Raw genomic sequence first — 25825 nt, 5'->3', positions numbered from 1 at the left:
ATTAATCCTTTTATTTATGTGATAAGCCTGCATTTAAAATAAATATTTATCACAAATTAAAAGTATCTTATATTATTAGATATGTTATTATAAAACATGCTTTAATTAAGGAGTTATTGATACTTCAAATGCAGCATAATGATATAAAATCTTGATAAAAATGCAGTTTTAAGTATTAATCAATGTACTTTTTAGATCATAATAAATTTCTATTTAAAAATAAATAATTATTATAAAAAATATATTTTTGTCAATAAAAAAAAATTAAACTTTTGATTGAAGAGATATATTCTTCTCCTTTTTCTTTCAAATATTGAGATTTTTATAAATATTTATTTTAATATTTTTGTTAGTATTTTATCCAAAGAGCATGCTTCTAATAAAAAATATATATTTTTATAAAAATAAAAAAGTGCATTAATTAGAACTTAAAAATTCATCTAATAAAATATTTTCTTTGAAAAATTAAATCATTATCTTTCCTGGGAAAAAAAAACTAGTTAGTAAACTTTACTAATGTTCTCAATCGATCTTTTCAATTAATTTAATGAAAGTACATTATTGTTGATCCTGTTTAAAAAGAAAAGAGGACATCATTGGGATCAAATTCATCAATTTGTATTCCATAATCAAGAATTAATCTCTATTACAACCTCTATAATAAATGCAAGCAGTGGGTAATGTGGATTCTGCAGAAGTTTCTTCGCAGAAGCATTCATGCATTTTATTAACACAGACACCTCATCCCGATGGACAATGAGGATTCTGCAGAAGTTTCTTCGCAGAAGCATTCATGCGTTTTATCAACACAGACACCGCATCCCGATGGACAATGAAAGGAGCAAACCAATATCACGAACACGTTCTGTTGCTTCGACTTATCTTAGCAGAGAGCTGCATGTATGCCTAACTAGTTGTAGTATAGAATTAGGTGAGCCAATGGGGGGACAGCATTAGTGATCTTTCTAGGCTAGGAAATATTTGCGAGGAAAAGTGAACAAATATTTCCATTTATCCTTCTTACTTGTTTACGAGATAGATATATACATATCACTCGAAAAAAATAAATATACTATAATCACTTTTAATACATGTTACATGAGAGTTCTTAACCATACAATTATGTTATATATTACTTTCATACCAAGAACCATGTAATTATCTTTGCTTGTTAAGAAACGTTTTGAGATTCAATTTTAATAGTGAGCAAGGGTTTTTAAAGTAATGATGGAGTTGTGCTCAAAACTATGATATTGTGTCTAAGAAACTTGTAGAATGTTACTAGAAGAATTTTTCAAATAATATCATTATTTTGTATCACAAGCTCTAGATTATTTTGTGTATTTTATACATTATTCCTCTGGTTTGTAAGCCTATTATAATTATCTAAGTTTATCTATATAAATAGAAAATTCTTAAAAAGAAAAATATAACACCTATTTATAAAGTGAAGGACATTTCACGTAATAGGGGTTGTATCCATTCTCAAAAGCTCATGTGATAATAAATCTTGCTTTATGCAGGTTTTTTTTTTTCCTCAGGACTACCTGAGTTATATTATAATGAAGAGAAATGATGATTGTAATTTTTTAGATGGTGATTAAATAATGCTTTGATTGTATACTTTTAACAGTTGCGTGTAAAGTAACTAGTTATGTCTAATTATTGTTCCTGATATTACGGTTACATACCCTCTTTTCCTAAATCCTGAGGAAATAAGGCTTTTTGTGTGTAAGAAGGGGGAGATCTAGTCTTATAAAAAGAAGTCATCATCTAATATTATAGTCATTAGAAATCTTAACTTGTTTTCAAAGATATGTTGTAAAGGACTTGTTATGTTAAACAGAAGATACAATCACCCTTAAAGCATCTTACATGAGGTAGGTTGCATTGTCTATCTTATTCTAAATTGTCAAGGCCTTGTTATGTTTAAACCATTGGTGATTTATATATTGGGTTAATATGGGTTTACTATAATAAGTTAAAACCTTATCAAAAGTTTAACACCTATTTGCTCTAAAAGTCTAGCTGGTTTTTGTCATTTCTAGTTGTTTGGTAAGTTGGTAAATATAACATGGTCATTTTGCATCATAACTCAAGTTGTGTCCATAAATGTACCGATGGGTCTATGTTAGGTCAATGAAACCCAGCTTAAATCTTAGAAAGGGTCTATGGAAGGTGTCTTAAAAAAATTCATTTGTCCTATGATACCTTAGATATTTCTAACTTTAGTGCTATGAAAAATTAGAATGAAAAATACCTTAAATTGGTGAGTATTTCAGGAAATTCAATTATACCCTTAACAAAAAAATTCATCTTTATTTTGTTTTAAGAAAATTATAGTGAGGGGTTATTCTTTCTAATATTCAAGTATTAGCTCTCTAAGAGTTTATATACTCAAATATTAAAAGTAAATAGCAAAACATTTTCCTTAATAGGCTTTTGAATATCAAAGTTGGATTTTTGGAATTTTAGGTATGTAGACTTAATAGACCTTTTAATTTTGGTCAACATCTAATGAACTTTATAAACTTGTTATAAAGTCTAAATATATATCTGCAAAATATGTTCTATACTTTTCTTCTTTTATTTTTGTAAAAATGCTTAAACATGTAGAAATATTTTTGGCTTTTTTAATAAAACGAGGCTAAAAATATGATCAATGCACACATGAATGCATAAACTTTTTTTTTTTCTTTAAGAGACTTGTCCATGTAAATTGTCAAGAAAGATTTAGTGATAATCCAAATTGATTATTTGTGCTTTTAAGATTGGTTGGTAATTTGCAAGTTCCATCAAACAAAGGTCAAACACATGTACTCTAACTTAGAATGCTTATAAAAACACAACAAGAGTAAAGGAATATGTACATGGCACAAACCATAGGTAAGCACATTGTTTCCTTTAATATTCATGTACTCTAGATTAGCAAGAAATAAATATAATGTAACCTAAGTTTTAGCTCGGACGTAGATTACCACTTATATATTTTCAAAAATGTCAATAGTAATTTTTGATAATGAAGAAACTTTATCATTTATTAGTCTCAAAATAATTAATGGAGCCACCAAAGATCCACACAATATATCGCAAGTTCACAAGAACTGTCATAACTCATTTATGAGTTATTCCTCAAATTTATCTTCTTTTTTTTCAAAATCAAAAAAATAAATAATAGCACTAAAAACTAGTATTTTAGTAAAAGCAAGCTGAAAGGATTTCAAATATAGAAAACAAATCAGGCTGCAATTTAAGCGCTTATTATACCCTCATTTACCCAAAACTTGAGGGACAAATCATAGTCAAAGTCAAATCAAATTATTATTAGATGAATTTGGTTAAAAATTAAGTCATGTGATATAATTATATTTTTAATAGTCTAATTTTATTTAATTATATATTTTTAATAGTCTAATTTTATTTAATTATGTGCCAAATTAAAGTTTAATAATATTTAAAAATTAATGTGGGTCTAATTGAGGGATTTAATTAGGTGCAAGGACTTAATTATACTTTAAATGGGTCAAATTAATTTTATTAGAGACTTAATTGGTGAAAACTTAAGTTTGAGATCCCAATTTGAGCTTAATTAAAAATATTAGAATTTAATAAGACCAAACTTAATTTTTACAAAGTTAATTGGTTCAAATCATGAATCAAAATGTAAAAAAATCAAAGTTTTGAAGTCAATTAAAGGCTAAATTAAAAAATTTACAATCAAGAATCATTTTGCAAAAGACATTAAATTATAGAGACCTAGTTGATTGAAATCATGGATGAAATTAGGTTAATTAAGGATCAATTTGTATAAATCCATGATCAAAGACCAAAATAAAAAAGGTATTGAAATTCAAGGCTGACATTGAAGTTTGGTAGGGGCAAAATTGTATAAAATTGAAAGTTTATGGTCAATCAAGGGTGCAATTTAAAAAAATTAAAAGGTGAGAGACCAAATTAAACTTTGGCCAAAATCTTAAATTAAAACTCTAAAATGTCCAGAACAACATCATTTTAAACAGTTAAAAAAAAAGGAATAGATGACACGTCTTCTAGTGATTGTTCATCTTCTTCTTCATATAAACTAGAAAAGGCTATTCAAGTGGCTTCCTTTACAAGGCATTTAATGTTTCATCTCTCTATCAAATTTGACAAAACTTATATGCAAACAATGGCCTGACATTTGACTACACCCTAATATGGTCCTTTGTGGCCGATTAATGCTACAATAGTTGTCAAACTACTTTAAAGTGGCCAACTCGACCAACCTTTTTTGTAGTAACTATTCTGGACCATGATGGCAACTATGAGTCAATAGTTGAGATTCTTTCAGGCTTAATCAAAGGCCAAGATTTGACACCATTAAAGATAAAATGTCCTTCTTTCATCCTCTATAAATAGGAGTGAATTCTGTGGCCTGAGAGAGGAGAAATCAGAAGCCAAAGTCTAAAAAAAATCAATTATTTCCCTAATTTTCATTTTCCTTCTTCCTGCCACTTCCTCTTCTTCTTTTTTCACCTCACATTTGTTGCTAACGCTGCCATCAACCACTCGTCAATCTTTCTTATACCATTAGGAACACCGTCAATAACTTTTTTTTCTAGCAAAGCAAGTTTTCCCTTCCCATTAGGAACACCGTCAATAACTTTTTTTTTTTCTGGCAAAGCAAGTTTTCCCTTCTTTTTCTCCTCTCAAAACCCCCTTAGCCATTGTATTCTGTATACAGTGGCCATGATAATTACCTCATAGTCACTGGGTTGGGCCAACGACCATGCGAGCTTGGGCTGGATACAGCCCATATAGCTAAGCTGGGTCCAATCTAATAAAAAAGAAAAACTAAGTTTGTTAGGCCACTAGCCAGCCTAACCCGACCCGACTGGGTCCAACCTAGTTGGCTGGATTGGGCCCAATCCAATATAATAATAATACAAATATTATAATATAATAATAAAACAAAAAAATTCTAAAAAAATTCAAAGATCATTTCAAAACATTTGTGAATTTTTCGCATGGTTTTCTAACAATTTTGCATAATATCATGCTGTATATTTACACTATAAAATATAGATCTAGTATTAAAATACTTGGTTTTCTCCAAAAAATTTGAAAAATACAAAAAAAGAAATCATAATTTTTAAAAAAATTAATTTCCTCTTTAAAAAAACAAAAATATTTTGTTTTTATGCATACAACCATATCCTAAAAGTTTTCCAATTATGTTTTCATTAAAAAAATATATTTTTCTCATGTTTTAAAATGCAAAATGGATAGTATAACCAATTTATGATTATCCATTATAGTTTGAACAAAATATAAAAATATCTTCATCAATCATTTTGTTCACTTTGTTTTTAAAGTGTTAAGGTTTAGGTGTAGATTTTAATACTTGAGGGTGTAAAACTACATAGTAAAGTATATTTTCAAATATTAAATATATAAAAACAAAATAAATAAATAAAAAGATGTGATGCTAAAATTTAGACTTTGAAGCTGTTAGGATTTAATCCAATAAAGTAGAAAAGCTCTCACGAAAGGAGATCTGCCTTAGATCTTAGAAAAAGACCATTAAATAGAAACTTGAAATAGAAAAATAATCAAACAACACTACAGCTTATCTCAGATACAGAGTAATATTTCTTTCCCTTGCATAATTAGTCTCTTATCCTAACTCTCATATACCACTGGTTTTACAATAACTATAATATTAAGTGACGACTCCTGAACCTTAATCATAATTTTATGATTAAACTCAAAACTCTTTCCTTTTTTAATACCTTTTATGAAGTAGAAAAGTGAGTCGTTCGACATTACCCTGCGACAAGAACTATATAAACATCAAGCATACTTTTTTATATATTAACTCTCATTTACTTAGAACTACTATTTATTGCCTATATGAAAAAAAATATACCTAATTCTTAAGACATTTACTTAGAACTACTATTTATTGCCTACTATTTATTGCCTATATGAAAAAAATATACCTAATTCTTAAGCATCTCTAATGAAATGTTATTATTTACTCTTAAAGCAAAACATCTTTATGCCAATAAATGATAAGAACTCAAATACTTTGCACCTCAATCAAATAAGATAATATTCAAAACTTTAACCCTTTTTATAGCCTAAATTATAAACTCGATAAGAAACATGTGACTCCATGGAGCATTATGCAGCATCAACATTCATGCTTTGGCAAATATGAATTTGAAAACACCATCAAAATTACAAACACTAAAATGAAATGTTGTCCTTTTCTTTTAGTTTTATTTCATTAAGCAAATGATGCATTAACAAACAAGTCATGAAATTGGAAATGAAGATGCACAAAAAAAATCCCCAAGGATTAACCTCCGATATAAAAGAAAGTTAAACTTATATATTTATTATGATGGTAGATACTCCTTACCTCCTAGAAAAACTGAGTTTCCTTCCTTTATAAGAATAAGAGACTCTTAAATAGTGACCACAACTTTGGTAATTTTGGCCCCAAAAAAGTTGTTGAAATATTTTTTACTAAAACAATATTGATCATTTGAAGATAAGGGAAGCTCAATAATATATGGCAATAAGTCAATTTTATTTATTTTTGGGTTTACTCTTTGTATATATATGTAAGACATCTAAAGCTTCTACTTGTGAGGGATAATGTTTTTTATGTGTAGTTTTTTAAAAGCATGGATCAAGATAGAGGCTAAGGTTTTTTTATTGGATAGTGCCCCCCTTTTATGTTCACTAGGTTTATATTTATAATACAAATTCCCCGGTGATATGAAATTTAAAATCACATACAAAATAAACTATTTCTCTCTTTAAGTTTGAATTTGATTAAAATCTAGATCAAGAAGGATAAACTGCATTTTTCCTAGTGAATTGCTTACTTTTTTTACATCATTTTATCCTCTCTTTTCTATAAACTAAATTTATTTGTATATCGATGGTAGTGCAGGTGATGGCATTAATAATTGCATCATTCGCTAAAGAAGAGGTAAGGTTCCAAGTTATTTTTGTGTAGCTAGAATAGTCTCAATAAGCACTTTTATTTGTTAAGGGTCTAAAAGGGTTAAATGTACCTACAGTAAAGATGTTAGTCACTCTCTTGTGTTCGAGTATTTTTAAGTTATCAGCCATGAAAAAACTTTACAAATATGAATATGCAAGAAATGGAAAAAATGAATTGGCTTCTATTATGTTCTCATAAATGATGCCACTAACAAAATTTGAAAAACTTCAAATGAATTTGGGAATTTTCATGACTATTTGAAGATTTTATGCATGAATCCTTTAATAGACATTCAAATTTTGATATGGATTGTGAGATCCTCACATAATTAAGTTTGTAAACTTTAATTATGTGATATTTCTATTCGATACTATTTCATTAGACTTCCAAATATTTGTAATGGAATCCGGTGTTTTATTTTCTCTCTTTGTGTTGAATTCTTGATTTGGCACCTAACTTGGCTAATTATAGCTATACAATATTCAATTTGAAGATTTTTTTTAAGTTGTGATATGTAAGTGATTCACAAACTATTATAAGACAAGCCATTTGTGTCAAATAGATGACCCTTCGATGCCTTAGTAAGCAATTCATAGCAATTCTGGGAGTCAATTTAGCCATGAATGAAAGAGTATTTGATTAAGATTTTAATTCAAATAATCCATATATTTTCAAATTTAAATTCAAATATATTTAAAATTCTCATTCAAATGTTAGCATTAGAAATTGAATAAGATAGTAGTATTTGGATTCATGAAGAAAAATATTTGATTAAATTGATTTTGTTCTTAAAGGTTGGAGCTACCTAGAATACACCTAGCAATTTATTTTTTTTTATTTGATCCCTATTATTATTGTAATTTAGTCCTTTTCCATTCAATAAAATTTCTCAATGTAATTTTTTAATTTTCAAGTTTTTTATACAAAGTGTTGATAAAGATGATGTATTAACGAAAGAGAAAAAACCCATTAGAGAACATATGTTGTGATCATTATATATGGATCTATTGTTGTCTATACTTAGAGGTCCTTGGTATTTATATACCCTCAGATTAGATTAATTTGTCTTATGAAGAGCAAGGTTGCATAAATATCATGCACCTTAATTGTAAGGGTAGTCATGTAGAATAATTATTTTATCATCAATGATCACACATCTAACTTGTAAATGTTTGTTTAGGAGTGTGGTGATATTTGCTTTTCAAAGTGTTTTTTGTGCCGAAATGCACCATAATGATATTTTTTCATTTTAAAAAAATTATTTTTTGAGATTAGCACATCAAAACGATTCAAAACATGCAAAAAAAATTATTTTTAACAAAAAAATAATTTCAATATTTTGGGAACGCATTTGCACCGCGTTCCTAAACATTCTCTAAGACTAGTTGTTCATATAAGCACATATCTTGTAAACTTGTGAAATAAAACATTAATGTAGGCAATATACTGATAACTTATAAAATAGAAATTTAGATGGGCAAGAAATGATTACGACAACAAGAGTATGGCTTAAATATTATTGACATGTTAACCTTTGTTTTCTTTTTTCTTTTCCTTCTTTTCTCATTTCTCTTATTCTCTCATCGATCAGACCCTTATTTAGGCTTAATTGGACTTCCTTTTCTTCTCTCTCTATTTTTCTTCTTCCTCTTTCTTTCTTTCTTTCTTTTTGGGCATGATTGGGTATCTATTCCTCCTCTCACCTCTTTCTTCTCCCTTTCTCCTCATCCTATCCTTTGTCAAGCTCGGTTTGGCCAAAACATTGGGTCGATAGGGCTACCTTTCTCTCTCTTCTATTTATTTTGTTCTTTTTTCATATCATTTTTCCTTCTCTTCTTGGTGAGTCTAGAAGTTTTAAGCCTAATTAGACCAAGACAATTCTCTCTCCTCTCTATATAACTATATTAATTCTTGTCCCTCTTTTCTTAAGCTTAGTCGAACTTAGTTGTTATGGGCTTAGTTAGGCCTATTTCATCTTACTTCCATCAATATATGTTTATTTTTTATTATTTATATATGATGAAAAGTTCATGTTACTTTTGAGAATTTTTTTCTAGTTATAACTAATTAACCCTTAACTTCCTCTTAATAAATAAACCTCTTGAACTTGATATATTTCATCTTAATAGCTATTTTTTAAAAATGATAATGAATCATTATTACGTAGAAGGGTAGAGATAGATTAAATCCCATAATTTAATAATTTAATGAAGCAATATATATGTTATTAGATTTTTTATCATTCAAAAGTATCTTTCTTTCATTATCTTAAGATGTTTTCCTCTACCAGTATAATAAATACTATTAGTTTGTACTATATAAAATATCTTTAAGTCAGTTTTCATCATATTAACTCAATTATCTACATTCCTTTGTATTCATAACCAAAATCATGAAAATTTTATCTTTTTTAGTAGACATGAAATTTGAATTTTGATGATTAATAAATATCCTTCTAAACATCAACCATTAAACCAAACCTCTCAAATTTGATTACCTATTATTTGAGCTATGATACAAGTTATGCTGGGCATCACGATCCATCTATGTTTTTAATTTTTTAAAAAAATTTATTTAGATTCTCAATATTATTTTTTATGTTTTTTATTGTTTTAATATGTTGATATCAAAAATAAATTTTAATAAAATAATATATATATTATTTTAATATATTTTTAAATAAAAAAATACTTTAAAGAGCAATTTACACTTTTAAAACAAAACAAGCACATAATATAACAAAGAAACCCATAATATAATATATATCAGTTGAGGATAAAATTGGTCGCACTGCAACAAATTCCATCTTTTTATTTAATGGACCAACTAATAAAATACATTATTGCAAGCTTCTTGGAATGTAATATGAATTTCAATTTCAATTTCTAAGGTAGAAAATGGGAGACAAATAAATATAAAAATAGGTGAAGCATTTTCAATGTGTTTATATTATGCACGAATCCTCTAATAAATAATCAAATTTAAATCATGGATCGCGAGATTCTCACATAATTAATTTGTAAACTTTAACTATATGATATCTCTATTTTAATTGACACGAATTCATTAGACTCGATATGGTTTGGTCATTTGTTTTCTTGGTGAATTTAACTTTTTTATATTGAAATCTTATTCAATTTACCTCAAAACCTTTTATTTAAAAGAGAAATTGAGAAAAACTTGGTGCAAAGATCAATAGACATTGTGAAAAAAAATTATATGCAAGTTGTTTCACTCATTTACTAAATAGTTTTATGAATATATTTTATTTTCATAAAAAATAATTTATTTTATTATTATTTTTCTTTTACTCAAATCTCAATGTAATTGACATCCAACGTCTACACATTTACTTATAATTTGAATTCTTTTATATATATACATAAAATAATTCAAATTATAAGTGTGTGTGTATATATATTCTGGTTGAGTATTTATATAATTGTTTTATTCATTTTAAGAACAGAACTTAAATGAAACAAAATAAAATTATTATAAATAGAGGCAAAATATTTTAAAAAGCATATATACAAGATATCATATATAATCAATGTGTGTTTATCTGAAATTCTTAAGGTATTTTTTTAAAATAACTATAAGTTATATCACATGATTTGGTTTATATTTAAAAATAACTTAATTGAAAAATAATAACAGTATAGACGAATCATAATTTATTGTTTGTATTAAAATGAATTTTTAAATAACTCCAAGGGCCATGAAATGGATTTATCCGTTATCAAATATATTTTTCGTATTTTGCGTTCAATAAAAGTACACAGTATTCATCTTAAACCAAAGTTTATAATCCAATCTCTTATTATATATATATATATATATATATATATATATATATGATTAACAATAGATATATTATATAAAACTTCCATTCAAGATTTTCTTTTTTATTACAAAAAAAGATTTGTAATGTAATCATAGCTAAATAGTAACAAGCAGAGTTTAAACGGGGCTTGACTTGGAGAGGTATTCTGCGGTGGGACGCCGAAAGCAAAACCCACGCCCAGCACTGGTTTATTAGGCTGGATCCATACTGGGCCTTATCAAGCCCAACGCCGCCGTGGAGGTTTCCTTTCCCGACAGAAACCACTTGTGAGTCGGCTTCGCGTTAGATGGCAAACAATTGAAAATTGAAGGGATCGTGACTCACAGAATGGTCCCCTTAAAGATGCAGGGTAGAATATGATCGATTGACTTTGGCGTTTGTTCTTGCCTTCACCACTTACTTTATCAGAAATTCATAATGAAGTTCACTGTGTCTATCGTTCATCCATAAATCCCGCCAATGAAACTCACAATTAAAGATATGTGTTTTTTTAATTTAACCACTCTGTAATTTATTTTTGATTTTGATTTTTATCTTTATTATTTTAATTATTATTTTTATTTTAGTTTAATTTAACCACTCTGTAATTTATTTTTTATTTTGATTTTTATCTTTATTATTTTTATTTTAGATTTTTTTAAAAAATTATTTTTTTAATTTTATCTTTATTAATTTTTCATGTGTGAACCCGGGTCATAAATTTAAAAAATTAATATGAATTAATATGTTTTTTAGCTTATTTCTTATTTTGATTTTATTAATCGATATTATTTATTAAAAAAATATTTGGTTTTGTGATTTTTTTAATTTTTTTTATTAGATTATTCTGATTTTATTACTTAAATTATGAATTTTGACTTGAATCATGAATTTTTCAAATAAATTTAAGTTAGTTTATTTTTTTATTACCTAGATTATATATTTATCAAACTATTTATGAACATCCTAAATTTTTAAATTTATCTGTCACCTTTCTAATTAACATGTGCATGATAATATGATTTTTTTTTAATAGAAGGTAGCCTCTAAGTTACTATTTTTTACTTTCAACATCACATAATAAAGATACACAATATTAAATCCAAGATAATAAATTTACAAGATCTTCTTAAATATATGATTTTCATAACAAGTGTTTTTATTATTTTTGTAATTTATACATCATTGTTGGCTTAATAGATACATAATAATTTATTATATAATTTTAACTAATTTTACAAACTTTTCCCCAAAATAAATTAATCTTTGAAGGTTTGTTCATAATCTCAAAATACTTTTAACTGATGGAAAAACATGTGTACAGTAGGCACAAAAATAATATTTTTAGCATACAAATATCTATTTCGACCCATGAAAAAACACGTGTACACGGATGCACAAAAATAATATTTTTAGCATATAAATATCTATTTCAATTGATCACTTATTAATGATAAAAATAATATAAAACAAGTATTTTTTTCATTAAATTTCCTATCAATCCCATGATTTTCATTACAATTATCACTTGTATTTTTATTAGACCACTTTTATAAAATCATTACCAATACTTTTAGTTTATAGTTCAAAGTAATTTAGAATTTCATGTTTCTCTTAACTACTTGTGATCATATTTTAGCTTAATTACTAATCTCATTAGTCCATTATAATCCCTTAAATATTTGATATCATTGAATTAATTTGTCCTTAGCTTCACTTATTTTAATATCTATAAATTCTTTTTTAGCTAACCTATTTCTTACATTCATTTAATCATACATAATATTATTTCCAACCCATTTATATTTTTTTATTTATTTTGATATCCATCACCTCACATGTAGCTCATCAATATCACTTTTCATTTCCCACATATAATATCTCAATCAAAGTTTATACATTTTATTCTTCTTTCTCTACTATTATCCATGCCCATTTATGGCTTATTTTTTTAAGTTTTACCCTCAATTACTCATCATGCCACTCATGATTCATCTATATATTTTAATATTCAAATATTATTTTGCTCATTTATAACTCATTTATTTATTCTTCATACAACCTATTTATGACCTATTTATATATTTTTTTATTCATAACTATGCCACTGACCCATTCATATCATATCATATATATATATATATATATATATATATATATATGGAATGATTCCATTGGCCTATTTATGGTCCATGTAATTTTTTTTATTCATAATTATCTCATTGACCCATTTATGTTCATAAACATATTAATCATTCACAATTACTACATTGGCCTATTTAGACACCGTAAAATATTCTCTTCCATTTTAGATATTTCTCCTGTCTAAAGCCATTGTTGTGACCGGATCAAAACCCACCATTTTAACATTACATCATTATTTTAAATAAAAGAACATCACTCGAACCTTAAATTAATTAAATCACTCATTAATCGAAATTTCTCCAAATTTATTTTCCATTGAAGTCACAATCGTCACCATATTGATGCACATTCCATCCTTGTTACATGAGAAACTTGGCCTTGCGTCTGCCGTTCTTCGTCCTGTTGTTTTGATTTGCGCACATCCCTCCTAGCTAGCACTCCTTCCGTTAAGTCTTTTCAACTTTCAAATTTGTCTTTTGCTCTTAATAGTGCGTTTTTTTTATCTGTTGTGGAAAGATGTCATGGAAAGAGATTAAGGTAGTGGTTGGTGGTGTTTTAATTGGAGATTTTTTTTTGAAAAAATAAATTTGTTTTAATTTTGTTGAATATTTTTTTGATTAGTTTGATGTGTTGATATTAAAAATAAATTTTTAAAAATAACAAAATATTATTTTAATATATTTATATGTAAAATAATTTAAAAATAATTATTGTGTTAAAAAAATTAATTCAACCCAAAAATCTAATCTAAACTTCTAGGTGAGATCGCAAAATATTATTTTTATTATTTTTTGATATATTTTTTAAAAAATTTTAGATTTGAAACTTAGACAAACTTACACTATTTTATTTTTGTTTTTATTAAATAAATTAGAATGACAAGATTTAAACTCGTAACTATTTGATTAAAAAGATTCTAATATCATATCAAAAAATCAATTTAATCTAAAAATTTAAATTTTAAAATATAAATTTATATTATATTATCTACTACATTTACATTTATTAAACACCTCCCTATATATTAAAGATAATCATAATGTTCAAGGTAGCGTAATTAAAGATTAAAGATTCTCCCTGCATGATTTACCCTTAAACTAATTAATCCAAAGGGTGCTGCGGTAATAAGGCAACTGTTTCTTTCTCACCTAACGAGCATCTCAATTTTTTATACACGTCTCTTAAGATGATACCATTATCACGCCTCCTGTGGCCATTGATCAGCATCTCTGTCGTTTTTTTCAAACATCGGGCTAACGTGAGTTTTGGGATCTATGAGGCTAAGGTAAACAATCAATATCCAGTAAGAAATCAGTGGATGCTTACTAATCTGGATTGATTCAGAGATGACCTAATTAATGCATAATCTGGTGAATACTGATGATATCCCATATACAATTATTCGAACATCACTTGGCGAGAATGGGTTTTTGTGTTCACGTTTTCACATGAATGCTACACATGACAAGTAAAATATTTCATTAGCATTATTTCTGACGAGTAAAAATTAAATATAATTTAAGATGGATGATGGCCACCATGCCTGACATGGAAAGCTTTCTAGGTAAAGAAGACCAGGTCACAGACAAAACAAAACCCTAAAAGATTGTTGATTAAAGACACTAACAAAGAACGAAAACAGCTTTCTCATGATCAATGGTGGAAACCCTAATCAGGCCGTGAGCACCACGGAAAACAACCACAAACAAGTTGTCGCTATCGTGGTTTTTGCCCAGGATGTTCACGAGTGAAATTTTGAAAAAAAAACTTGTTAATCTTTGCCTTGACAGGGGTGACCTACCTTCTGATATGATTCCTGAGATATTTTTTATTACTCTATGCAAGTCCGAGGCGGAGATTGGAATTTGCGGTTCATATAACGGACACCTGGCATCAAGAGGTCAATTTAGTTGACCAATCAAGAGAGTTTATAAGTGGTTTGGCTAGCTGGATCAACAAACACGCTTACGCCAACCTTTTTTTTCTACTATGGGAAGCTGTGGGCTGAGCTGTATGGAGTGGGATCGAACATCTAGGTGTTTTTGGAGGGCAGACAAAGCTACACGTATGAGCGTCATGCTGCGTACAAAACACTGTAGGTTAAACTTTTAATTTTTTTTCTTAAATTTTTTATCTTTTAAATCTTTTGATAAATTATTTTTAATAAAATAAATAATAAAAAATAGAACCAAAACTAATAGGTAATTTAAAAAAAAATAAGAGAAAGATAAAAAATAATTAAAATAATAAAGATTAAAGTTGATATAAAAATTAACCTTAAAAAATAAAACAATAATCCAAAATAAAATATATAATAATAAAAAATTTCAAGATTAAATTTATTATAATTAATAAATTACAGGATATTTTGAATTTCTTTCAAATTCAGAAACTATTTTTGTCTAGAATAAAAGAAAAATATTTTTTAAAAATAAAATTAATATATTTTATTGAAAAATATTTTTTTATTGAATATTTTGCTAATAATAATTAAATACTAAAAATATTTTAAAATAAATTTTAAAAAATCACTTTTCATAAAATAAACAAACTAAAAGAAGTTTTGAATCCTTTTTACCTGGACATTATAAATGCCATTCCTTGTCAAAATTGTTTGTTTTCTTTGTGCTTTCAAAACCTTTTCCTTCATAAAATCAAGATTACTAATCCCCCTATTAAACTACTAATGAAATTAAATATTTAATTAAAAATTCCATTACATAACAATTCTTTTTTTATTGTTTTTGTTGATGAATGTACATGGTATGATACAAATTGAAACGTTGATGATAAGGATTCAATGATCACCGGCTGCCATACCCCACACAACTTTCTCCATTTCAACCATGAACATGGAAGGAGCTTTTTACCCCGAAGCCATTTGCCTTTGTTTTCAGGGAAAGGAAAGTAGACAAATAAGAACTTTTTTTATGAAAAAAATAAAATAAAAGGCATTTGTACATTAAAAGTATATGAAACAAAAGTTAGATATAAATATAAATACTTTTAGCATCGGTTATTTTTTATTTACACCTTTTTTTTATTTATATTAGAGGTTAATTTTGATTGTTATGAATTAATGATTTTTATTTTTATAAATTTATTATTTAAATACAATTTATCTATATAAAATAAAAAATAAAAAATAAAAAATTCTAAAAGCATGAATTATAATAATATGGTGAAGTATTATGAGACTACAAAAATAATTCTAAAGATTAATTATCATTATTAAAAAATTAAATTTTAAAAATTAAAAAGAAGACATTAATATATATATATATATAAAGAGCTTCCATTGAGCCGGCATTAGAAAAGTAGAAGAAGAACTATCTAGGCAAGTCACAAGACGTTAAGCAATCCCCAGAAGAGTCCAGATGCATCTTAGCCGTCCAGAATTATCTTGTGGATCCCTATTCCCATCAACGGCGACGAAACTGTTGCCGCGTGTTCCCCTCGCCGCGCTAAAGCGTACCCCACTGTCATTTCAGGCACGCCCGCGTCAAAAATTTACCCTTTTATTTGAAATCTATTAGATTTCCAAGTATGCCACTATCGGACTGCTAATTAATCTGACAAAACTTATTTTTTTTAGTAATTTGAATAATTAAACTTTAGGTTTAATTTTTCTTTTAGATATTTAAATCATACTTGTTAATTCAAAATTCAATTTTTTCTAAATTTTTTATTAATTAAAAGATATATTAAAACTGAGGCTGGTCGTTGTGTTGAAATTGGAACTTATTTAAATTTAATTTGCTACATTATTTTAAATATATTATATCATTGAGTTGACTTTGTAACTTGACTCGTGTCCTTTTCTAAGTTGATTATTCATCGAGTATTAACTATCATTTTTATCTCATTTGTACAATGCATATTATCTATAAATATAGTTAAAAGATTCAACTCAAAAGTTAAGGGTTCTATCAATTTATATTTATATCAAATAATTAAATTAATATTATTTTAATAAAATAATTGATTAAAAATAAAAATCAAACAACTTCATCATGATGAAACAAGCTTTACAACTATACCATCAAATGCGAAACTTATACATAAAAAAGCATTCAATTAAAGGTATATTTATATTTGAGAATGTAGTAGAAATTACTTTTTAAAATATTTTTTATTTAAAAATACATTAAAGTTTTTTTTAAAAAAATATTTTTAATATTAGCATATAAAAACTATTCAAAATATAAAAAAATAAATTGAAACTAAAAAATCTTAAAAATTTCCACTGCAATGTCAAATATAGTCTAAAATAATATAAAGTGTTCTTTTAAAAAAAATCAATTAGGGTGAAATAACACAATATTTCATTCGGGTCCCTAATATCAAATTATTAATCCTAGAGTTTTCAAATTCCTTTAGGTTAAATTGATAACACACTATTTAAACTACCAAATCAAGTGATTTATCTTAATTTTAAAATATTAATCTTGCGTCTTAAATACAAATATGTAAAAATATATTTAAAAATAAATATAAAAGACCGGGTTTTGAATAAAATAGTCTCCTCAAAAATATAATTAGAATACCGTTTGATATTATAGTCGAACTATACTTTAAAAATTTTTGAATGTTTTTCAGCTTTAAATAGGTTTTTATGTTTTTTTAATTGTTTTTAAGGATTGATATTAAAAATAAATGTTTTAAAAATAAAAAAATATATATTTTTAAATGTATTTATTAATAAAATATACTTTAAAAAATAACATCTACTACACTCTTAACGAGTCCCTAATTCCCTTTTTTCAAGTCTTGAATTTTCCCCTTCATTTTTTCACACTTAGCAATTTACTATTTTCATTTACTAGTTTCATTTTTCAAATCTCAGGAGATTAAAAGAGTAATATAGAAAAAATTTAAACTGCAAGGGCCAAAGTGGAATCTCCATCCAGAGGTATGCTAATTTAGATAATATTTGGTATTGCAATAATTTATGTTTTTTTGGTTAAATTACGAAAAAAATTATTTAATTTCAACCTAACCGTGGAAATAACCTAAATGTCAAACAAACAGTCAGAAAAACTTCTTTTCCCCAGTGACCGCGCAGCACGCTACACAGCCCTCCCCCCATAGAAGGACGATACAGTCATAGCAATGGCACGCATAAACCTAATAACAGTCACGTGTTAATGAAGTTACTCGATTAGCGTGTGAAAACAACGGTCTCTTAAGATCCCATGGTTTAAAAACGCACACGTGTCCAATTACCGAACTTAAGTAACCTTGCAGCCACCGGTCATCGCCTATATATACGCCTATTGTTGTAGCCAGTTAGGTTTCAAAATTTGATCACTCAGAAAATAAAAAAATTAAAATCATTATTACCGGCGAAGGAGAAGAGAAGAGAAGAGTTGAGAAAGGGATTTGAAGTTGGAATCTTTGGAAAACAGAAAATTGATTGATTTTATTATCATTATTTTTTCGGTGAATGAAATATGGTGGTAGATGAATCAGGGGTGGTAAGCGTGCCGGTGTTGGATGTTCAATATTTTGCTGCTGAAGGAAGGAGTCCTGCTCATGAGATTGAAGATGTTGTTACTGTTTCTTCTTCCCCGAGAAGGTTAAGTCAAGTTCGCGTCTCCGATTTGATCTCCGCCGAGTTATCCGCCTCCCAATTGGTCAGGTTTCTTCATCATCCTTTTCTTTTTTGCTAGGGTTTGCTTCGTTTGAGAATCTTGAATATTTATTAGTTAAAATTGAGTATTTTCTACTGGCTGTGTGTTGAATTACTGTTTTTTTCTTTTTTTTTTAATATTCATAATGGGTTGTTTCGTCGTGTTTGTAGTCCAGCTGAATCTGAATGAATTTTTCTGCCTTTTTTTAAATTTATTTGTAGGGTACAGAAACATTAATAGAAAAATTATAGAAATTCACTTCTGGGTGTTTCCAATGAATTGCTTTGTTCCTGCTACTATTCGTTAGTATGCTATATAGCAATTTTAATTATGAATTTGATGGGGTGATCTGTAAGAAATTTTTTGGTCAATAATGATTGAAAGAATAATTTTAATTATGCATTTGATGGCGAGAACTGTAAAAATAGATTTTGTCAATGATGATTGAAAGATTTTTAGATTTTGACTAGCTGTGCTGTAGGTGAAAAACTTAATGGAAAATCAAATCCTTTTGCAGGGTATTAAATGTTCAGAAAAAGTTTCAGATGCGGAAGCTATTGAGTCCGCTATCCTGGAGTTTGTTCCTAGTATTCGTTCTGGTAGCTTTGCTGACATTGGGTCTCGAGGAAGATACATGGAAGATGAGCATATACGCATAGATGATCTATCCGCTGAATTGGGCTCGGCCTTTAAGTTTCCAAAGCCCAGTGCTTTCTATGGGGTAATTGTTGATCAAACCTATGGTCGTTGAATATTTATTTATTTGATAGGAATTTATAACTGACTGAGATTGAATTTAATTGCAGGTTTTTGATGGTCATGAAGGACCGGATGCAGCAGCTTATATCAGAAGAAATGCAATGAGAATCTTTTTTGAAGATGTAAATTTCCCTCAAACATCTGAAGTTGACAATAAATTCTTGAAGGAGGTCGAGAACTCCCTCCGGAAAGCATTCCACCAGGCTGATCTGGCTTTGGAAAATGACTGCAGTGTGAGCACTTTTTCAGGGACAACTGCACTTACTGCTTTTGTATTTGGAAGGTATATCCGTGCTCTTGAACATTGTAATATAACCATGTGTATGTGAATGCCTTGTTTTACCTGACCGGAGTTATGTTTTTATTTGTGGATGTGATGTTGGTCAATCACCACTCAGTTTATCTATTATAAATGTTTTATGAAATCCACTATTCTATATCAATCTTCGCATCTAGTCTATGATGTTATGCTAACTATGGTTGTCTTGTTTTTGTCCTCGCACATGATGTTTTACCTGAACCTGTAAGCTTTTGAGTAAACTTCTGATGTCCAATGCGCTGGCTCCACATTGCATGTTACCATTAATGGTTAAGATGGCTCAATACCAGCCTTCCTACATCATCTTTTAAGCGCATTACTATAGTTGACTTTGAAAAAATAGAAACTTTTAAGTGCCTTTTTATTTTGTGCTTCACGTTGATGGTTTTTCAGTGTTTCCTGGAAATGATTTTTTTTTGGTTGCAAGCATCCTGATCATGCTTTCATATTCCAGGCTGTTAATGGTTGCTAATGCTGGTGATTGTCGAGCAGTTCTATGTCGTAAAGGAAAGGCAATCAACATGTCCCAAGACCATAGGCCTATTTATCCATCAGAGCGAAGGCGGGTTGAAGAATTGGGTGGGTATGTTGATGCTAATGGATTTCTTAATGGTTCACTGTCAGTTTCCCGAGCCCTTGGTGACTGGGACAAGAAACACTCTTGGGGTTCTCCTTCACCTCTCATTTCTGAGCCAGAATTCCAGCACCTTGTTCTAACAGAGGAAGATGAATTTCTTATAATTGGTTGTGATGGGATTTGGGATTCTATGTCAAGTCAGCATGCGGTCAGCCTTGTCCGCCGTAGGCTGCGGTGGCATGATGACCCTGAGAAGTGTGCTAAGGACCTTGTCAAGGAAGCCTTGGATTGGAACGCAGTTGACAATCTCACTGTACTTATTGTGTGCTTCTCTTCACCACCTGCACCTAAACAGAGACAAGGGTGTAGCCTCTCTGCAGAGGCATTGTGTAGCTTGAGGAACCATTTGGAACTTAGTGCCAACCGCAGAATGTTATAGAATAATTTTCTAATTTCTCTTGCTGATTAAACAAGGTGTTTTTGGATTCTTGAGTTTCATGATAGAAAAAGCAGCTTGCAGTTTTGCAGATGATGATTTTCAAACAGCAAGCGTTGAGCAGGGGTTGGTGTACATACTGGGGGGTGGATGCTGGTGGTGTAGAGATGCTTTATTAAAATACGTTCTTGATGGATGGATTGGTTTTGGCCTAGCTGCCAAATCTGATATATATTCCATTTTTAATCTTGATATGTATCTGTACAGTTCGAATAAGATTTTCTTATTATTTTCTCTCTCCTTGTCAGCTACTATATGTGCACCGAATTCTTTTGAGACCCCTGTTTAGACATGTACCCAATGCATGGGTTTAAAACCTGTTTTGCATTTTAGAATGAAACATTAATTCCATGTTTCTCTTTGACGAACCCTTGATTCATTAAGTGGCTAGCATACTCAATTCAACTTGCGTTGTAATTTTAATATGCCAACCTGCCCCCCAAGGAGCTTTGACTGGGGAGAATAAATTTTCAGCAAGTATGATGGCGTGCCTGTTTTTGGAAGAGTGATTTAACCTGTATGAAAATTTAATTATTTATTTTGAGAGGGTGCTTCCAAAGAAAGACGTACACAGTAAAGCGAGTTAAAACTTAAAAAGGCTGATTACATCTGTGGGCTCTCCAACGACTCCTTCAGCGATAAGACTTGAGAGTATTCAGATGTTTAACACGTTCGTTGACATAACCTGACTCGAAACCCTCAAAAATGGTATCAGAATGACTTTTTTTTTTTTTTTAATTCTCGTTTGAGCGAGAACCACTGAAGATCAACGCGAGAATTCCAAGTTCCAACCACAGCAGAGTTGTCACTGTTACTATCATATCAACAACGCTTTCCCAAAGCCAACCGGCTAAATCAAAATGGAAGTGGTTAATAAACATGGAAAGCTACTAGTGCTGATGGGGGGGGGTATGAAGACCTGAACCCAAAAGCTCCACAGAGAATTTCGGAATTTTGGTTAGAGCAATATAAGGGCTATAATGGAGATAGAGCTGCATAAGAAACAAGGGTTTTTTGGTTGATACTATCAAAATCAACAGAAGCATCATATGAAAAGTTCCTGTAGGGTTAGTCTTTAAGTTAGCCACCTTTCCATGATCCCCTACAATGAACCCTAATGCAGGTGTGTTAAAACTATTTTTGAAAATTTATAGAATAAAAAATGGGACAACAAGTTGTCTTTTCTTTTGTTCTTAAATACGTCAGTGTTAAATTTAGCAGTTCAGCAGCATGGGTAAGAAGAAGGCACGAAACAGAAGTGTTATTTAAATAACCTACTCTCATTGAAATTAGGGAGTGCTGCCAACGGAAGGAAAACTCATGCTTATAACACGAACTTTTCATTATTTGTGGAATTCAATCATCCAAAGTAAGGTTGTTAATACAATCAATGGCAAATTAATAAGAGAACTTTTCCCTTTTTCAACAGGGAACTATGCTGCCAGTGAAAGAGAATCATATTGATTCTGAAAATTTCCAACTGAAAAAATTGTTGATGATCATTAAACACGAGTTCCAGTTACCCCCTTGGGAGCAGAGGTTTCAGTCAGCCAAAGTGTTTTTTGCGAGTTTCGCAAACCTTTCCAAACCCCCTCTGAGTAAGCTCTCTAGCAAAGGTTGCAGTGCCTGCAAAAATCACAATGAAGTAAAACAGACCAATCCCTCACTGCATTGCAAGTGTAAGGACATATCCTAAAATAAGACAATTTCCATCTTCTTCTCCGCTGAAAACAAGCAGCACGGATGCACAAGCATGCAACGGCACACCCACTTAAAATGCATGTTACTGTTCATTGTATACTTTTTTGCTGGCTAAGTATGTGGTGCTCCTTTCAGAGTAATAAAATAGCATCTCAATGGAAGGAAGAATGCTTACCGTTGCCACAGGAACCAAAAGTTCGGGAACTTCATATGAAACCGTTAGCTGAAAAGGAAAAATACAATTATAAGGGACTGATCTAAGATGAAACCGTTAGCTGAAAAGGAAAAATACAATTATAAGGGACTAATCTAAGTTTTAATTGCAAGAAAAATGAAACATCATGTTCTTTTCCTTGTCATAGACTCACAAAGCCACATATTACAATCACAAGCATGAGAACACATGAATTGTCAGAGACTAGAAAGAGGAAATCTTATCAGATTTATTTTTCTTTCTCATTCTAAGGTTCTTCTTAGAAGTGAAATCACATAAGCCTACTCTGGCAAGTTTTAGAAACCATGCAGAAATGGCAATCTTATCAGAATTATCTAGCAGATCTCTTAAGCAAATTAACAATCCAATTGATCCATTAAACTGAGGGTGATGAACTGTGATTATAATAGTTGGTAATTAATAACCGTGAATGGTGTATCTATGAAGATTGAACTGAATGCTGTATATGGAAGCTCACTTCTACTAGACATGATGAAGGACCTTTAGGAAAAAATCGAACAATGCCTCTGCAAAGTAAGAAAAACATTAATCAACATTCTGTTATCATGCTAAGGAAAATGAAACGACATTGCATTTTGCAAGGCACTCAAATATGAGCAAAACAGTATGACAACTCTTTCATGACATGAATCCCAAGTTATATGGGCATGGATTGGTTCAACAGTATCAACAATCACACATTCCTTACAAGCAATCCGACACTCAAATAGTCAATGCACATGAGATATTCTTCCTAGATAAATTCGTGAAAACCCTACTGAAATTTGTGTTTTCTAACAGCATCAGGTACAACACTAAAACTCATCAACATGTAGCAATGAGAATTTGAAAGACAGATACAAGCAAATTCCCAGAAAAAAATATGACCTGAGCAGGTAATAGAGAAAACAAAGTGATATGATGAACCTACTTCAATCAATTAGATCTATTAATCTATGTCCATACCAGTCCAATTGGTCACCATCCCCCCTCTCTAATATATTTAGGGAGAGTTTCCCAATAGAAAGCCCCAAAAAAAGTGCTTGCTTCAGCATCACTAAGCATCTACTAGACATTTACAAAGATTTATGGCGCCTATGCAGATTCTATATATCGCTTTCATCCAATAATTTAGTCCCAGATGAATTTTTATATTTTCATGAAATACACACACGCACTCGATAATTAGCTATTTACAGCAAGTTATTCAATTTCAAGTCATGTTAGTGTATCAACAAGATTACTTTAACCACGGGCAGCACATACAACAGGTGAGAGTTTTTCCATAATCATGTGATGGTAGTATATTTATGTGGAATAAATTCTTGGACATCTTGAGCTGGAAATTTAGCAAAGGAAATCTCATATTCTCATTAACTAATCATACAATGGCTAAAATGTGTGTTCTTTATTTTCGAGATTACGAGGTAATCGTGAACTTTTGTTACCTGCTCTTCGCAGTTACCTGTTAGGAAGACCTTCAAGAGATCTCCAATGAATTTTCTGATTCGGAGTTGGCTGCAACAAGTTGAACAGAGAATAATAATGAAAGGGAACATAGCTAGGAGACCTCGATTTCACCTCTGATAACGTAGCGAAAGCATCATGCGTCCATGAACAATTAGTGAAAATGTTTCCATACATTACAAAGGATCATTACCTGCATATTTCTAGCAAGCCAAGAGTATTCAATATTCTGACCAAGTGCTTCATACTTCAGTGACCACCGTGATAGGTCGGGTTTGTCTTTGAGTACCTATTAAATAGAATCAAACACCAACTAATCCAAAATGCACACATTTATGGCTATAACACGTTCAAGACAGATCAAGATTTTATCCAGATCATTATACACTAAAATGAAAATTCTTGATTCAAGATGAAATAATGAAGCATCAAAATTGTTGCACACCTGCACGGATGAAATGAAGGGCATCCAACGAGGAATTGATTCACGATCTGAATAAAGATTATAAGCCACCCCAACAGGCACGTCAATCTCCATCTTAACCCTGCATTTAAACTACAGTGTGTTCACAATAATCATTGAAGAACCACTTTCAAGTTTCAACAACAACATCCTCCAGTTCCCAATTATTCCTACAGTTTCACAGCCCAACAAAATTGGAAACAATTAGTTAAAAGCAAAGTACAATGAAACACTACTGGTATATTACGTGCAATCTTGCCACTCCATGACTGGAGAAGAAAAGGGCTTGAACCCAGTAAGAACCGATTTTCTCTTCGAGTAGCCATATCCAAATTGGACTTTACTGATAGATGATGATGGTGATGTGATTTTGCAAGTGGGTGTGGAGTTTGATAAGATTGCCGCGCTCTTTTTTTTAGCGGTTGAGAATTGGCTGTGGCCGAGAGAAGCTGGAGTTGAAAAATGTGCAATGGCCGTTGCGGCAGCAGCAGACATGGTCAATGGCTGATCAGCTGAATTTATTTATTTAGTTGTTTTTTCGTTTTCGGCTGCTCTTTTTATTAATACCAGTAAACAGACTGAAGGATAGAAGAAGTGCACTTGCCTGTCCGAACACCATATCCACAGAGTTTATTATAGGGTGGATTATTCTTTAGTCCCTAGATGTTAATCTTAATTATAATGTAGTCCTTCATTTTATAAACCTCACTACGTCATCCCTTGATTCTTGCTATTCTGACAGTAGCTTTATTAACAGACATGGGTATTTTTGTTAAATCCAATTGTTTTCAAACATGAAATAGTAATATAAAACCACGTTCATGAATCAGGGAGTAAAGAGCAATTAAAAACATATATCATATTGTCAGATTTCTCGGCCTGAAGATACTCTGCCACGGCTTTTTTTTTATTGCCTGCTGTTACAGAATGATTTTCTTGGAGACCGATAGATCGTGCTGAATGTGCTGTCATCCAATCACAATTCACAAAGTTAGAGGAAGCCTTCATCAACTGCTGGCCCAGGTGGCATTGATGTACGAGCAAAATTTAGCAGAGTGTGGATAAAATTTGATTTTTTTAAAATTTAAATTTTTAAATTTTTTTAATATACAAATATCAAAAATCTTTTTTAAAATAAAAAGTAAAATATATCTTTAAATAAAAAATATTTTAAAAAGAAATTATTACTTTAATTTTAAATATCTCTAAAATTTAAATTAATTAATAA

General features: G+C 29.7%; 2 protein-coding genes across 2 annotated transcripts; one reads left to right on the top strand and one right to left on the bottom strand.

The window, feature by feature from the left end:
- The first annotated feature begins 18246 nt into the window (after nucleotides 1–18246).
- LOC105109978 (probable protein phosphatase 2C 49) lies at nucleotides 18247–20992 on the top strand. Its single transcript, XM_011004862.1, has 4 exons — nucleotides 18247–18604; nucleotides 19119–19322; nucleotides 19408–19643; nucleotides 20134–20992. Exons 1-4 carry the CDS (start codon nucleotides 18422–18424, stop codon nucleotides 20693–20695), a joined length of 1185 nt encoding a protein of 394 aa, XP_011003164.1. The 5' UTR covers nucleotides 18247–18421; the 3' UTR covers nucleotides 20696–20992.
- A 1067-nt stretch (nucleotides 20993–22059) lies between these two features.
- Nucleotides 22060–25210, bottom strand: LOC105109974 (Polyketide cyclase / dehydrase and lipid transport protein). The gene is made up of 7 exons (XM_011004857.1): nucleotides 24845–25210; nucleotides 24580–24679; nucleotides 24328–24423; nucleotides 24133–24185; nucleotides 23146–23194; nucleotides 22629–22676; nucleotides 22060–22378 (listed from the first exon to the last, which is right to left on the bottom strand). The coding sequence occupies exons 1-7, from the start codon at nucleotides 25090–25092 to the stop codon at nucleotides 22295–22297; spliced, it is 678 nt and encodes a 225-aa protein (XP_011003159.1). The 5' UTR covers nucleotides 25093–25210; the 3' UTR covers nucleotides 22060–22294.
- Nucleotides 25211–25825: the final 615 nt, after the last annotated feature.

Source organism: Populus euphratica, unplaced genomic scaffold, assembly GCF_000495115.2.
Source record: "Populus euphratica unplaced genomic scaffold, PopEup_1.0 scaffold235.1, whole genome shotgun sequence".
Lineage (NCBI taxonomy): Eukaryota > Viridiplantae > Streptophyta > Magnoliopsida > Malpighiales > Salicaceae > Populus > Populus euphratica.
The sequence above is the reverse complement of the archived record's forward strand: the minus strand, read 5'-3'. Positions and strand labels throughout refer to the sequence as shown.

Excerpts from the sequence above, each read along its gene's own strand:
- LOC105109978 (XM_011004862.1), top strand. The coding sequence starts at position 18,422 with ATGGTGGTAGATGAATCAGGGGTGGTAAGCGTGCCGGTGTTGGATGTT. Across the intron at positions 18,605-19,118 it reads AGTTATCCGCCTCCCAATTG|GGTATTAAATGTTCAGAAAA; the intron begins GTCAGGTTTCTT and ends ATCCTTTTGCAG. Across the intron at positions 19,644-20,133 it reads ACTGCTTTTGTATTTGGAAG|GCTGTTAATGGTTGCTAATG; the intron begins GTATATCCGTGC and ends TTCATATTCCAG.
- LOC105109974 (XM_011004857.1), bottom strand. The coding sequence starts at position 25,092 with ATGTCTGCTGCTGCCGCAACGGCCATTGCACATTTTTCAACTCCAGCT. Across the intron at positions 24,424-24,579 it reads CCTTCATTTCATCCGTGCAG|GTACTCAAAGACAAACCCGA; the intron begins GTGTGCAACAAT and ends TCTATTTAATAG. Across the intron at positions 22,677-23,145 it reads CTTCATCATGTCTAGTAGAA|CTAACGGTTTCATATGAAGT; the intron begins GTGAGCTTCCAT and ends TTTCCTTTTCAG.